Here is a 14,763-nt window from a genome sequence, read left to right as displayed (position 1 = left end):
CAACCCCCACGCTGGGACTACCTGAAAGGGAAGCATCTCCTTCCTTCTCATTAATAATCTAATCGGGGCCCAAGAAAGGTACTCCATAAGGAAGATTCCAGGAAGAGTGCCCCGCATCTCGAGACTGGCCTTCCCCTTCTTCCAAATCCTCTTTGAACACTGGGTAGGACTCACGGCTAGGCCCTTCCGAGATGTTTGGGGTTAAACTTGCCAGGCGCTGCGGGATGTGGGGGTTAGGGGTACCCACACCTGCGCACTCTAAGGGGTTCTGACCGTGGCTGTGGAATACAGTATACGGTCGGGGCCGACGGTCATGATTGGATGACTGTCAGTCTGGGGTGCACAAGAGGCTGGGCCTCAGGGATGCAAAATCACAGCCCTGCGGGGAGGCAGAGAAGCACCGAGGCTGATATCTGAATAAACACGAACAAAGCGAGACGGAGGCACTGCCAGAACAGCCCCCACTCGGCCCGCGCGCGTCACCTCTCAGACTACTGCGTGGCGGCTGACAGGCTCCCGGCCCACCTCTGCCCCGCCCCGGCCTAGTTGCCCTCTCGCGGTTAACCCTTGCGGGCCCGTTTCCTGGAACGGCTGCCCAGCGCCTCCAGCGCGGAAGGAAGGACGCGGCCCCTCCGCCTCCCCCGCGTCCTGAGTGGGCGCCAGGCGTCGGGAACTGACCGTGGTGCTGAGCGCGCAGCTCGGTATCGGGCGCGGCTCCCAGACCTGCCAAGACCGCATACCGCGACACTCCCGGCCTCAGCGGTAAGTCGCCAAAGCCCCGAGGATGTAGGCGTGTGTGGAGTGGGGGAAGGGAGTGATTGGGAAATTTTTGTGCGATTTTCGTGCAATGGGCGGGCTGAGTGGAGGAACCAGTGTCTGCACTCTGTCCACTCCCTGGTGCCCAGCGAAGATGATATGGTGTCCGGGAGCGATGATCTGTCTGAGCTAGGGAAGGGAGAAACCTTCTCGCGGATGGGGTCTTGGGAAAGGACGAGTAAGACTGGAGGCCCACCTTCTCTCCACTGGGCAGGCCAGGAATATCCAGACACTCCCTTATAAAAAGTGGACCAGGACCTTCGGTCTCCAAAGGTCCCTTTGTCTCCCCATGAGGGTTGAATGAATTGGTAATGTTCAAAAACAGTGCAGATTCTGTTTCTGCTTTATCCCCAATCTCACACCCACCCCAGAACAGAGACTGTCCCTCCCCACAATGGCCTTCATTCCATCCATATGGAAGGTTTTGGCTTCGACAAGGTAGCCTATTACAGAGATAAACTACTGCTCCATACCTACCTTCTCCACCCCAGTGTCCAAGATGTACCTGGGTGGGGCTTCTCTCAGAAGCCCCTACTGTTATCACCACTCACCCCTTTGTGTTTCATGTTTGTCATTTCCTGGATATTGGGGGGTGGGGCAGGGGAAATCAGGGTAAATAACAAAACTATTAGCCAAATTTTTTGTATTTCCAAACTATTTCTGTTGCATACGTGTAACTCCAATGTTTTTATTTTGCTCCATGAAATACCCAATCATTTTCATGTTCAAAAATGAAAGAAAAGCATAGAATTACCTTACCAAAAAGAAAAGAAAATTCCAGGCAGTTGAGCTAGTTAGTCATAATGTAGAAAAGCAGCAAATGAAATTACTTCATTTTCTAGATTTGCAACAAGTTCACATGCATGTGCATGCTCTGTGTAAGATGCTTCAAGGGGAAGCTTTCACATATGGGAAGTCTCTGCCACCACTTTCTTTCCACTGGACCCTCCTCTGGCTCCTAACTGACCTCTCTGCCCTTTTGCCTCTACTTTACATTCTTATTCACAACTAGAGTGATCTGTTAAAACTAAAAATTGGTCTTATTGGCTGGGAAATAATGGGAGAGTATCTATCAGGTTCTCCCCTAAGAGGGTGTTTAGCCACAGGATAACAAAGCAGAATGTGCATTTTTAAAACTGAGAACCTGGACACATATGGCCTCTGCCCTCAGGAAATGAGAGTGCCAGCACCTGGGTGTCTAGATAAATCCTACTGTGCCCCTGAGAATTATCGAGAAAGACGACTGCTCAGCCTGACTCCAGTTGGGCTGGAGTTGGGTGGTGGATCCTCTGACCACTTAGGGAGCTCCCACCCATGTCACATATGGACTGCAGATTTCCAAAGAGTCAGGATCTGGTAAAGTATCTTAACATGAAAACTGAATGGACTGAACACACACTGAATTTCAGTGAAATAATCTTTATCATGCCTGGTTGAAGTTATTTTCCAGAGTACAGTAAGAAAAAGATTTTTCTAAAACATAAGAAAGGTAACTGCATAATCATAATATCACCAAAATTTCTTGCCATAGAAATTATACTACTTTCAGTTACAATTTTTCTAAGTTTGCATGAGCTATACTTTTGCTTTTAGTCTTCATTTTCATTTTACTTTTCAAATTTTATTACAAAACATATTTATTATTCAATTTTTAGATTTCCCATGAAGGGGAAATTGAGCTGTTGGTTCAAAGAATTTCTATCACAGTTAAGAACACAGGTTTAGTATCAGACAGTCTTGGGTTCAAATCCTAGCTCTGTTGCCACCTGTGTGAGGGCCAATCCATTGACTTTTCTGGACGTTAAATTCTCCTTTGTTAAATGGGGTTACAGCAGTATGTCCCTTATAAGCTTATGGGCTAAGCATTCTTCCTGGTTACCACTATGCTGTGTGGCCCCTAACCCATCAGGGCTGGGCTACAAAGGATTGGGAGAAATAAGAATGGGGTCTGCAGGTACAGGTTGGGAAAGGCTTGGGCACATGCTACATGCTACCCAATAGGAGGCAGAAAGGCAGCTGACCCACTGTCCAGGGTGCTGCCACCAAGAACTGGGGTATAGCCAGAGCCAAGCCTGGGTTCTGCAACTTTCCCTTGCATGGCGCCTGCTCCTTCTGCTCTCTGGTCAAAGCCGCAGGTGTTCCTCTACTGGGGAGGAAGCATTGCTAAGGGGTGGGAATGGGATGGAGGTAGTGACATTTGCCCCTGTGAGCCTCTGCAGTGCCACCTTTGCCACCTTTTCGCATCCTCTTTGGTTTTAATGTTGCCAGTTGGGCTGGGAGGCAGCCCCTCCACCCACCTCCCAGACCTCATGTCAAAGCATTTCTGAGACTCTCCGGAGGGAGCTGGTAAGCCTCTTTGGCAGTGGGTGTGAAAGGCATGCATACTGACAGTCACTTGCTTGCACACCTGCTCTAGTCCTTCCTCACAGATTGTGGACTAAGGGAGAGTGAATCTAGGTGTTCCCTATGGAGAACCAAAGAAATCAACCCAAACTCTATAATCTCTCCCTGGTCAAACTGCCAGAAGACCAGCTGGCAGTCCCTCACTGCCAAGGACATGTGGAGACAGTGAGACAGATGGAGCCTGAGAGCTGGATACCTGTGAGGTCCAGCAAGCCAGGATGGAGGGACTGGCTCTAAGGGAGTGCTTTTAAACCCTGCCTTATTTTAGTGTTTTTTTTTTTTTTTTTTTAAGAGTTACATTTTATTCAGTGGGCATTTTTAGGACTTCAAGCCCAGGAGGCAGCATCTCAAGTAATTATTAGAGAGCTGCTCCAAGGAATCGAGAGTGGGAACCAGGTTATATAGAGGATTTGCAACAAGGGGCAGGTGGTATTAATGTCAAATGATTTTGTTAATTAAAGAAAACCAGATATCCCAAGTTAAGGAGTTTAGTGCTTTTCTATATATGGGAAGATGCAAGAGTCTGGGCTCAAAAAATCATTCCTTTGATATGCACCTCAGCTATCTGGGGCCTGTATCCTGTGTTTTCACATCCTGACTGATGACTGTGACATCCTTTGATTACTGACACAGCACTGCCTTCTTTTCATGTGTTCTCATGTGTTTCCAAACTCACACAAAGGTAATACATTTAAGCTAGACCACTGCTTCTCACCCCCAAACCAGCTCTTAGCACAGGTCACTTCCTTCCCTTCATTCACCTCTCATCCTCTCCACTTCAGCTTTCCCTCTTTTATGATCCCCCTAATGGCATGTATCCAGGCCTCAGGCTTCTAGACTGTCTTTCTTTATTCAGTTGCTGAATCCTGGTGTTTCTTCCTTTGAAAGATCTTATGGCTTTACTCTCTTTATCATACTTATAGCTGCAGCCTCCATCTAGACCTTATCTCCTTACACCCGGCCCATTTTAGCTGCCTCTTGTGAGTCCCCTCTGTTCAGAGCCTGTCTCGTGGTTTAGTCCATCCTCCACTCAGACATCAGAAAAATGGTCTCAGATCACCAGATTCATTATGCCATTGCTCCCTCAGAAGACTTCTATAGCTCTTCATTGACTCAGGGTAAGGCCAGACTCCCCAGCTGTGCCAACAATGATCAACTTCTTAACACTCTTACCACCTTCCCACTCTCAATTCCGGGAAGACATCAATAAGCAATTCCAGCATTCTTTCCTATTGAGCTCAGACTGGGCATCAGAAACTTTCTCTGGGTGGCACTCCAGGTCAGTCAGTTAGGCTACACACAGAAGACAACACCTGCCTGCTGCCCCAGCTCATGAGGTGCTTTGATGGCCTGCCTGTCCATTCCTGGTCTCATGCTTGTCTCCTCTCTTTCGCGTTCTGCCACATTGCTGTCTCTCTTCTTCTGCCCAAACTCTGTGTGCACCATGGAATGCTTGGTTGTGCCTTGCCTGCCTGCTGGGTACATCAGTCCTGAAGGGCACACATGTGTCTTCCCCTTCCACTGATGACCTATGGCACCCAGCCCTGGAAGCAGATTTCCTTTCAGCTTTGTTGCTTATATGAAGGAAGCAACTTACTTATTGACTTCTCTGCTTCATCCACTCAGAAGGGCCATGATACTCCCGCTAAGGATATGGTGCTATTGGTAGAGTGTAGGGCCTGGATATGAGAGGCTAACTTGCCCAGACAAGCTTTGAAAGGATTCTTGAGTGAGTCACAAGATCACAGTTACAGGAACACCAGACCCTGTCTGCTCTCATTTTGGCTCCAACTCTGTGTCTTTAAGCATGCGACTTAACTTCTCTGAGTATCAGTTGTCTACAAAGGCTGGAGCAGTAAGTGTGGGGATGGGACAGTTCCTATCTCCCCCTTCTCTTGCCTCCACAGAGGATCCAAGCTCAGATGTCAGAGCTCGGCTCCCATGCCTGTGTGAGTGGGGCAGGGGGTGGGGTATGGGGACAGGTTTTCTAGAATCACAAGCCTCCATCCTAGATATTGAGTGTCTCCTGCTTTCCCCCATAGCAGCAGAGACACTGCAGCATGGAGCTGAAGAGAGGAAAGACCTTCATCAAATCTAGCCTGCAGATTGACCATGAGAAACCTCCAGACCCAGCAGCGACTGCCCTGACCACAGAGGATGCAATCTCACTGGGAGGGCAGCAGCTACCCCACAGTGAGAGGGGCCCCCAGGTCAGTCCCAGCACCCAAGGATACAACAGATGCTCTGATTGGGAAGCCCAGCCAGACACCAGTGGAGGGCCTGCAGCTCTCTGTGGGGCCACCTTCAAACTGGCTCGGAAGAGCAAGAATCACGACATTGTGCCCAGGGCTGACAGGGCAGCCACGGCTACAGGGCAGTTGGTGGGCAGTGCAAGTTTCCCAGGGCCCCCCAGCAGCCAGCGCATGATTGACTACCGCCACTTTGTGCCCCAGATGCCCTTCGTACCAGCTGTGGCCAAGAGCATGCCAAGGAAGAGGATTTCCCTGAAACGACCCAAGAAGTGTTTTCGTAACCTATTCCACATCCGCAGAAACAAGACTGAGAATTTGCCCTCACGGGCAACCGAGGGGCAGGGCTTGTCTTCTCCCAAGGGCCCATCAGAGACTGGAGGGCAGCAAGGCATAGCCTTCCTCCCCTTGGGCGAGGAACTGGGACTGGATGGCCAGTGCCAGGACCTGTCTGACAGTGAGTTCCTGCCCGACTCTTCCTTTGACCTCTGCAGGGCCCTGTGTGAGGACGTGGCCTCGCTGAAGAGCTTTGACTCACTCACAGGCTGTGGGGAGATCTTTGCAGATGAGAGCTCAGTGCCATCCCTGGAGCTGAACGAGGGCCTGGCAAGCCCTGCCCAGAGATCACAGACCTCTGACAGCAAGACTCCCAGGGGCCCCTTCCAAGGCAGCATAGAGCAGCTGGCATCGCCAGCTCAGAATGAGATGTCTGACTTTGCCAAGTTCTGGGACCATGTGAATCACTCGGTGAGGCAGCAGCAGCACGCCCTGCTAGGCCCGAGGCTGGGAGGCCCCCAGGTGTCAGAAACAGCTCAGCCCAGGCCAGATGCAGCTGGGCTGGCTGAGCTCCCCCTGTGCCCATGCAGGGATCCCCACAGCAGCTCTAAAGCCAGCTCCGTGGACACAGGAACCCCCAAGAGTGAGCGGCCGGAGTCTGTGTCCACGAGCGATGAGGGCTACTATGACTCCTTCTCACCAGGCCTCGAGGAGGATAAGAAGGAGGCCCCAAGCCCAGGCACACCCACAGCCACCTTCCCCCGGGACAGCTACAGTGGAGACGCCCTCTATGAGCTCTTCTATGACCCCGCTGAGGGCCCTGGGAGTCCGAGCCTGGATGATGACTTGTGCGTGTCTGAGAGTCTATCGGGGCCTGCAGTGGGAGCCCCCTTGTCCATGTGCAGCTTCCGTGTTGGGGCAGAGGAGAACCTGGCTCCCGTTCCAGGCCCAGACCTGCTCAACCAGGGCTTCTTGCAGAGCTCTTGGAGGGGCAGAGAGTGCCTGCTGAAGCTCTGTGACACCGAACTGGCCATCACCATGGGCATCATCAACTGGCTCCGCCGGGGCCCGGAGCTCCGCGCCGTGCCTGCCTCAGCTCTCAGAGAGCCGACAGCTCCCTCGGGAGGACTGGTGGAGAAACCAGGAGCTGGCTCTGAGAAGATGGGCCTAGGTCCAGTGAAACTGGATGGCAGGGGGACCCAGGCTTTAGATGCAGGTAGGATCTCTACGAGCTCTGCACCCAACAGGAAGGAGCTGTGGGCATGTTCAAGTCCCAAGGGCCTGCTTGCCGGAGTGAGCAAGGTCCTAGCCGGGGCCACACAGGAGACCAGGTCTTCATCCCGTGATCCCTCTCTGGAGTGTGTGCAGGTCTCTGGGGAACAAGGGACACCAGGCCACCCTGAAGGCTCTTTCTCCTCTGTAGGGTCTGAAGCCACCATGGCAACCAACACATCCAGGAAAAACAAGGTCCCAAACCCATCTGTCTGGCCTGGCTCCCAGGAGCCCAGGCTGCCTAGGAACCTTGGGTGTTTCCAAGGTCCCTGGAGGCCAGGTCCTGGGGGAAGCACCATGGATTCAAAACTCACCCTGACAGACTGTGTGGCCCAGGTGGAAGCCCTACAGATCAACCCAGACTGCCAGTCCCCTGCTGCTCAGCCCCCAAGACAAAACACAGGTAGTGGGCTCTGCGGGAAGCCTCAGGCTGGGGGCCCTGACGTTCTGCAACAGAAACAGCCTAATGGCTTCCCTAACCTGGCTGCCATCTGTAGCCTGCCCTCCCTGGCCAACCCACTCCACATCCCACAGGACCAGAGATGCCCAGGCAGCATTCTGGACCTGAGTCAGCTCAGGGAGGAGCCCGCCACGCTGAATGCCCAGGCCCATGTGTCTATGGAGGGCCGGCCCCTGCAGTTCAACTCAAGGGCTATGGAGCAGGCTGCACAGAGGGGCCAGCTGGACTTGTAGCGTGCCTCTGCCTGGGATCACTTGCCAGGAATCTGGCCCTCACTTCCAACAGCTAGTGAGAGGGGACCTCCCTCTGCAAGTGCCCAGAAACCCACTGCAGCTTTTTGGATCACAAGGGATCCTCTGCAACCAGCAGGAAGTAGGGGCTACCAGGACAGCACAACTGAGCCCCAGCTTTGAAACAGTTTTGCATCCTTGGGATCACATTCAGGAGAGTCTAAGACCTAAATCTCCATCCTTTGTTCCTGATGTGAGGACTGGAGGACCATACTGGGGGGAAGGGAGTGTCAGTATTCAGTCAGGCAGAGTGGGGCATTTTAACATGGAGACATCCGTGCCTAAACCCAACAGCTCTGCCAGAAGCGGTCCTGGGAAGCCCAAGGTCAAGGCCAACTGCAAAGCTGCCAGTGCTCGCAAGATGTTCCTCACTGATTTCCTCACACACACACACAAATGAACTGTCTAAACCCAGGTGTCTAAACATACCTTTGGCCACTTACCATACAGTATGTTGGAGAGAGGAACTCGGGCTTGAAACTTTCGGGGATGGAAACAGTACATATTGTAAAGGGCGCATATTGTGTGGATAAGTCTGAAAAAGAATTGAGAGTAATAAATGTGAGTGAGGAATCTGAGACTTGGGTAGAAGCTTGAGACTGGGGGTTAGCTCAGTAGTGTCTACTTACCCCACCTCCAGAATGAGCAGCCATAACCTGTGGCTGAAGGGCTGAAGGGCCCTGAAGGGCTGCTCTAAGGGAATCAGAAGCAGGACCAGCCATCTTAGCAAGAGCCTTGAACCAGCAGATGCCATGCATTCCTGTGCAACCTTGCCAGGGCCGGCCAGACCCAGGGCACCCTGAACAATGGGTGTTCCCTGTCACAGAACATCCCATACAAACAATGCTTTCACCCAGTTTGCATTCTATAACTGATCTGTGGGTGGCAAGATGGGAAGCTGTCTGATTCTCCACACTGCCATTTTCACAGTCCATGCTGCCAGCATCCTAGCCTCCTCTTGCAGGAAGGCTCAATTTTGAATGAAACTGTATCCCCCAACCCCTCAAAAAAAAAAAAAAAAATCACAACATTTGCACAGCACCAAACATTCAGAATCACAAAAGGAAAGGTGGCTTATATATCAGGAAGGGCAGGTGTCGGTCTGGCCAGCCTCAGGGCAGCAGACCAACAGCAAGCTCCTTGACAGGGTCCTCTATGATCAGATCCTGCCTCAGGTGCCCTGTTTCGTTGAGGTGCCAGGCTGGGAGAGGGGTAGTATGCTACAGGCAGCTATGAAACTGTTTCTTGAAGAGATGCCAGGGGCCCAGTGATGAGGGAGGAATTCCAGACAGAGGGACGCAGTCTGACCACAGGCTGAGGCCAGTCCCGATTGTCCGAGGCTTTGTTTTCAGGCTGGAACATGCTCCCTGGCTCTCATTAACTGTTACCTGTGGCCTGCTATGGGAGGATGAGGACAGCAAATGGGAGGCTCAAAGGGGCATGACAACGCTCCTGACCAGGCCCATTGAGACAGGACACACGGAAGGCTAGGGCCGGCCTTCCTGGGAAGCCACACTTGACCCTTCCTCCTAGGACGGTCACAGTGACAGTTCTGGGGCCTTGACATGAGCAGCTGATGCATGTCAGCTGCTTTCCTGGCTTCTGACATGGAAACCAAGGCCATGGTGTGGATGTGCCTTGCCCACATCATACTCAGCCAGCATGTGGGGCCTAGTTCTTGGCCGGCCCCACTGTGAACACCCCCTCAAGGCCCCCGCTCCTTCCTTCTTTTGGGACACAGGCGTCTGGGGCCTCTGGGTGCCAGGAGTGCACCTCCCTGTTACCTCATACTGTGCCTGAGCAGAGGGAGTACCCAGTGAATACTGTTGCAAGAATGAAATATCAAAAAGTTGTGCATGGTTTTCTGATTTCTTGCTGCCTGTGGGCCTGGGATCTAGAGAGCAACAGAGTTGGGTTTAACTTGGTTGAACTTCTGACAAAGACTTCCTTGATATGACACAGTGACTCATGGAGATGTGGAAGAACCAGCCCAGCCCAGAAGTACTGGGAAGGGTATGAACCAAGGTGGTCTCAGGACTCAGAGGCCATGGCAAAGAGGTTGTACAGTGACCCAACCGCAAGGAAGCAGATATAAAGATCTGGGCCAAGCCTACCTGCCCAGTGGCTCTCAATCTGTGGAGGATCTTAAGCAATGCTGGCACCTCAGAGATTATCATTCAGCAATCTGAGTAGCTGACCCAGCAGTGATCTGCGAGACATCTTGCTGGGAGAGTGAAGGAGCCATGTGATCTTTTTGTGTTCTGTGAGTCAAGGTTCCCTCAGCCCATCTCTCTGTCTGTAACCCACTCTTCAGGCTGCCCTTCCCAGCAAGAGGAATCCAGGCAATGCCAGCCTGATTGGGCTCCACAGGCCTCAGGGGTGTCCTTGAGGCCTCAAGTGTGTCCTTGAAGTGACCCACTGCTAGGAAGAGAGGAACTTTGGGAGTCAGCTCCTGGGACAGGTGTCTAACCCAGGGATGAGTGTGGAAGAGCTCTGCACAGGGCATTTTCAGAACTCTGGTCAATTTCCAGTCCTTCTGTTCACACATGGCTGTAGAAGTTATAGAAAGTTTTTCCCATGTAAAGTCAAGTCCTGAGGAGGAAGTCCAGCTGTCCCCAGCTCTCAGCTGTCCCAGGGTCACATGGTGGTGGGGGCGCTGGGCTTCACCCTGGTGCCTGTGCACTGTGGTTCTGCCCTTCCAACCTGCTGAGGTTGAGTTCAGAAATGGGAGGTGCTGGAAGGGGTCCAGGCAGCCTTGCAGCTGAGCCTGACAGTAGGGTGGCTGGGTGGACCATGAGAGTGGGGAAGTGAGCAGAAGGTGCTGGAAAGGAAAGGGAAGTGAAGTCCAGCACAGGTTGGGGAAGACCCTGCAAATTACATTGGGGGTACTTCTTACGTTTCCTGGCTCTTCATTTTATTTATTTCTTTACTTGCTTATTTATTTTTATGACATGAGGACTGATACACCGAATACAGAACAGTGAAAACTAAGTTTCCTCTAATTCCTCTCTTACCCCTGTTGTTTTGATTCAAGATCAATTTCTATTCACAACAAGCAATCCAAACAATGCCAAGTGCAGAGCCTCAGCTTCCCTGTCCTTCTTGAAATTGCATGTGTCCTCAGACCCTTTCTGTGCCCATGACATAAATACACATGACTTGCACCATTTTTTTTTTACTGCCCACTGTATCATAGACATCTTCCTTGGGCTTAGCAGGCATCAGCAGATGCAGGTTCTCCACTCTCTTGAACAGCTTGCACAGCAGTCTCCTGTAGGTGGCAAGTAATTTAGACACTCTGCTGTTGATGGATATTCAAGTTAATTTCCCATTTTAGCTGTTACAAACAATACTGCACTTCTTTTTTGCCTAAATGTTCTCTCTGAAAGTCCTCTTCAAAACTATGAAAGTGAAACTTAACAAGGAAAAGATGCATTTTTTAAAATGACCAGTGAATCCTGCTTCCATATCCCCACCTCAGTGCCGAAGTATCTTAAGGTCCTGGTGTTGTTAATGGCCTGAGCTTCATGCTCATACAAACACACTACATGCTTTCATCTTTGGAAGGGGAGAGGTTGGTTCTTTTGTTATTATGGGTAAGGCCTTGGAATTTGTCATTCTCCTCCTTACAAGAAAAAGGTGGACAAACTAAAAATCCATGATTTTCTTGACCTGTCAGAGAATGAGTCACAGAGCAAATAATTTCTCTGAAGCCTGGAGACACAGGTGCATCCAGAGAATGAGGCAACTGAGACCTGGATCAGAAGCTTCAAGATTATGAAGAACTGGTAGGAGCATTTAGGGAGAAATTTTGACAAATTGCTATGACTGAGTAGAAAGGTATAAGGGGCTTGGCAGTAAATGGGGTGCCCATACATTCATGGCTTTCTTCCAGAAACCATTCTATATTTTCAGGGTGAGGACAAACATCCCCTCATGGGCCTGGAAAAGAGAGAATAGCCTTTGTGAAACCCTCTATATCCTTCTCCTTAATAGGCCTATGTAAAGGGGAGAGACTTCCTAGGGGGGTATTTTGAAGCCTTTTCCAAGCTGAAAGAAGGGAATTCTACCCAATCCCAGATGTTTCCAGCCTTTCTGTCTCACTTAAGAAAAGCATGGACAGATAAAAAGACAGAAAGAAAAGGATAGTTAACCGGAAGAGGATTCCAAAATAAAAACTGGAAATGGTGAACCAGAAGGAACTAGGGTTTCATAAGGCTATACTCCACCCCGGCATCACAGGTCTACAAAAGATTGAGACTGATTACAAGCTTAGAAGATAAGGGCACATTCTCCTGCTTCCAACTAAACCTATCTCCACACTAAAAAGCCTTCAGTAATAAGGACTGTGGATTAAAACTAAAAGAGCTATAAGACAAAGACTCTCACTAAAGATCAGAGCAAAGGGAAGCCACAGAGAAATGAAGGGAAGGAAAAATGAGCCCATTACAGTAATACAAAGCCTCTGGTGCTTATATAAGAAATAAGGAAATAGTCTACCTCTTAGCCAGATTAACAAAACCCCTCATACCAAAAACCTGTATACTTCAGTACCTGTTACCCTATACACTCTCTGACTTTCAGCAGAAAACTATTTGCTAAAGGCAAAAGGAAAGAAAGTCTGGGGAACAAAGATATTGCCAGAACTAGTCACAGGTGTTGGAATTACCACATTAAAGATTATAAAATGAGTGATTAATATGCTAAGAGTTCTAATGAAAAAAGTAGACAAAATGCAAGAACAGGTGGTAATACAGCTGACAGGAAAAATTCCAAGAAAGAAATCAAAAGAAAATGTTAGACGTCAAAAACACTGTACATTAAATGAAAAATCCCATAAATGAGCTCATCAGTAGACTCACCATAGCTTAGTAAAGAATCTGAGTTTCTGATCTTCCCTGGGGGTCCAGCAGTTAAGAATCCACCTGCTGATGCAGGGGACATGGGTTCACTCCCTGGTTCAGGAAGATTCCACATGCCATGGAGCAAGGAAGCACATGCGTCACAACTGTTGAGCCCCTGCGCTGCTAAAACTACTGAAGCCCATGTGCCCACAGTCCCTGCACCACAAGAGAAGCCCACGCATCACAAGGAAGAGTATCCCCCCCCCTCACCGCAACTAGAGGAAGCCTGAGCACAGCAATGGAGAGGCGGTGCAGCCAAAAATACATCAAAATGAACACATTTTAAAATTTAAAAACAACAATAAGAAGAAGAATCTGTGAGTTTTATTAGAAAATACCTGAGAGAAACAAAAATGAGACACAATATACCAAAACTTAAGGGATACAGAGAAAGCAGTGCTAAGAAGAAAATTTATTGCTGCAATGCATATGATAATAAAGAAGAAAGATCTCAATTAATAACCTAACTTTATATTCATAATTTAAGAAACTAGAAAAAGAAGAAAAAACTAACCCAGACCCAGCAGAAAGAAAGAAATAATAAACCTTAGAATGGAGATAAATACAATGCAGAAGAGAAAAAAACAGGAAAAAAGTCATCAAAATCAAAGTTGGTTCTTTGAAAAGATCAACTAAATAAACAAACCTTTAGTTTAGACTGAGACCAAATGAGAGAGAAGACTTAAAAGTATTAAAATCAGAAGTACATAAATGGAGATATTACCAATTTTATAAAAATAAAAAAGATAATAAGAGAATGCTATGAACATTTGTATCAACAAATTACATAATCTAGATGAAATGGACAAATAGCTAGAAATATATATCTATCAGAAATGAACTGTAAAAAATTAAAAATCTGAGTAGAATAGATCTATAACTAGCAAAGAGACTGAGTCAGTAGTTTTTAAAAAACCTCTCAATAACAAAAGGTTCAGGACAAGATGACTTAACTGGTGAATTCCATCAAATGTTCAAGGAAGATTTAACATCAATCACTCTGAAACTCTTCCAAACCTTTGAAGAGATGGGAACAGTTTGTAACTCATTCCATGAGGCCAACACTGCCCTGATACCAAAGCCAGACAAAGACACTACAAGAAAACTACATATCAACATTTCTTATGAATATATGATAAAAAAAATTCTCAATATTAGTGGCAAACTGAATTCAACAGCACAGTAAAAGGATTAAACACACCAAGACCGAGTTTTGTTCCTGAAGTGCAAGGATGGTTCAATATATGATAAACAAAATATGTAATCAGTCAGTCAGTCAGTTCAGTCTCTCAGTCGTGTCCGACACTGCGACCCCATGAATCACAGCATGCCAGGCCTCCCTGTCCATCACCAACTCCGGGAGTTTACTCAAACTCATGTCCATCTAGTCAGTGATGCCATCCAGCCATCTCATCCTCTGTCGTCCCCTTCTCCTCCTGCCCTCAATATTTCCCAGCATCAGGGTCTTTTCCAATGAGTCAACTCTTCTCATCAGGTGGCCAAAGTATTGGAGTTTCAGCTTCATAATCAGTCCTTCCAATGAACACCCAGGACTGATCTCCTTCAGGATGGACTGGTTGATCTCATTGCAGTCCAAGGGACTCTCAAGAGTCTTCTCCAACACCACAGTTCGAAAGCATCAATTCTTTGGCACTCAGCTTTCTTCACAGTCCAACTCTCACATCCATACACGACCACTGGAAAAACCATAGCCTTGACTAGATGGACCTTTGTTGGCAAAGTAATGTCTCTTCTTTTTATTGTGCTATTTAGGTTGGTCATAACTTTCCTTCCAAGGAGTAAACGTCTTTTAATTTCATAGCTGCAATCACCATCTGCAGTGATTTTGGAGCCCCCCCAAAATAAAGTCTGACACTGTTTCCCCATCAGTTTCCCATGAAGTGTTGGGGCCAGATGCCATGATTTTAGTTTTCTGAATGTTGAGCTTTAAGCCAACTTTTTCACTCTCCTCTTTCACTTTCATCAAGAGGCTTTTTAGTTCCTCTTCACTTTCTTCCATAAATTACTAAAGTTGAAGGATAAAAAGTCAACAAATATCAGTTGAAATTTTGAAAATACACTAAAAATGAACA

General features: G+C 48.6%; 1 protein-coding gene across 2 annotated transcripts; it reads left to right on the top strand.

Moving 5' to 3' along the window:
- Positions 1–622: 622 nt before the first annotated feature.
- AMER3 (APC membrane recruitment protein 3) lies at positions 623–8,338 on the top strand. Of its 2 annotated transcripts, none has more exons than XM_043488042.1 (2): positions 623–762; positions 5,265–8,338. In XM_043488042.1, exon 2 carries the CDS (start codon positions 5,280–5,282, stop codon positions 7,707–7,709), a length of 2,430 nt encoding a protein of 809 aa, XP_043343977.1. In that variant the 5' UTR covers positions 623–762; positions 5,265–5,279; the 3' UTR covers positions 7,710–8,338. The 2 variants fall into 2 exon arrangements, with proteins under 2 accessions (XP_043343977.1, XP_043343976.1); XM_043488041.1 differs by having other exon boundaries at positions 5,262–8,338.
- Positions 8,339–14,763: the final 6,425 nt, after the last annotated feature.

Source organism: Cervus canadensis, chromosome 15 (assembly GCF_019320065.1).
Source record: "Cervus canadensis isolate Bull #8, Minnesota chromosome 15, ASM1932006v1, whole genome shotgun sequence".
NCBI classification, from domain to species: domain Eukaryota; kingdom Metazoa; phylum Chordata; class Mammalia; order Artiodactyla; family Cervidae; genus Cervus; species Cervus canadensis.
Note: the sequence above shows the minus strand (reverse complement) of the source record. Positions and strands in the feature narration are given on the sequence as shown.

Excerpts from the sequence above, each read along its gene's own strand:
- AMER3 (XM_043488042.1), top strand. The coding sequence starts at position 5,280 with ATGGAGCTGAAGAGAGGAAAGACCTTCATCAAATCTAGCCTGCAGATT.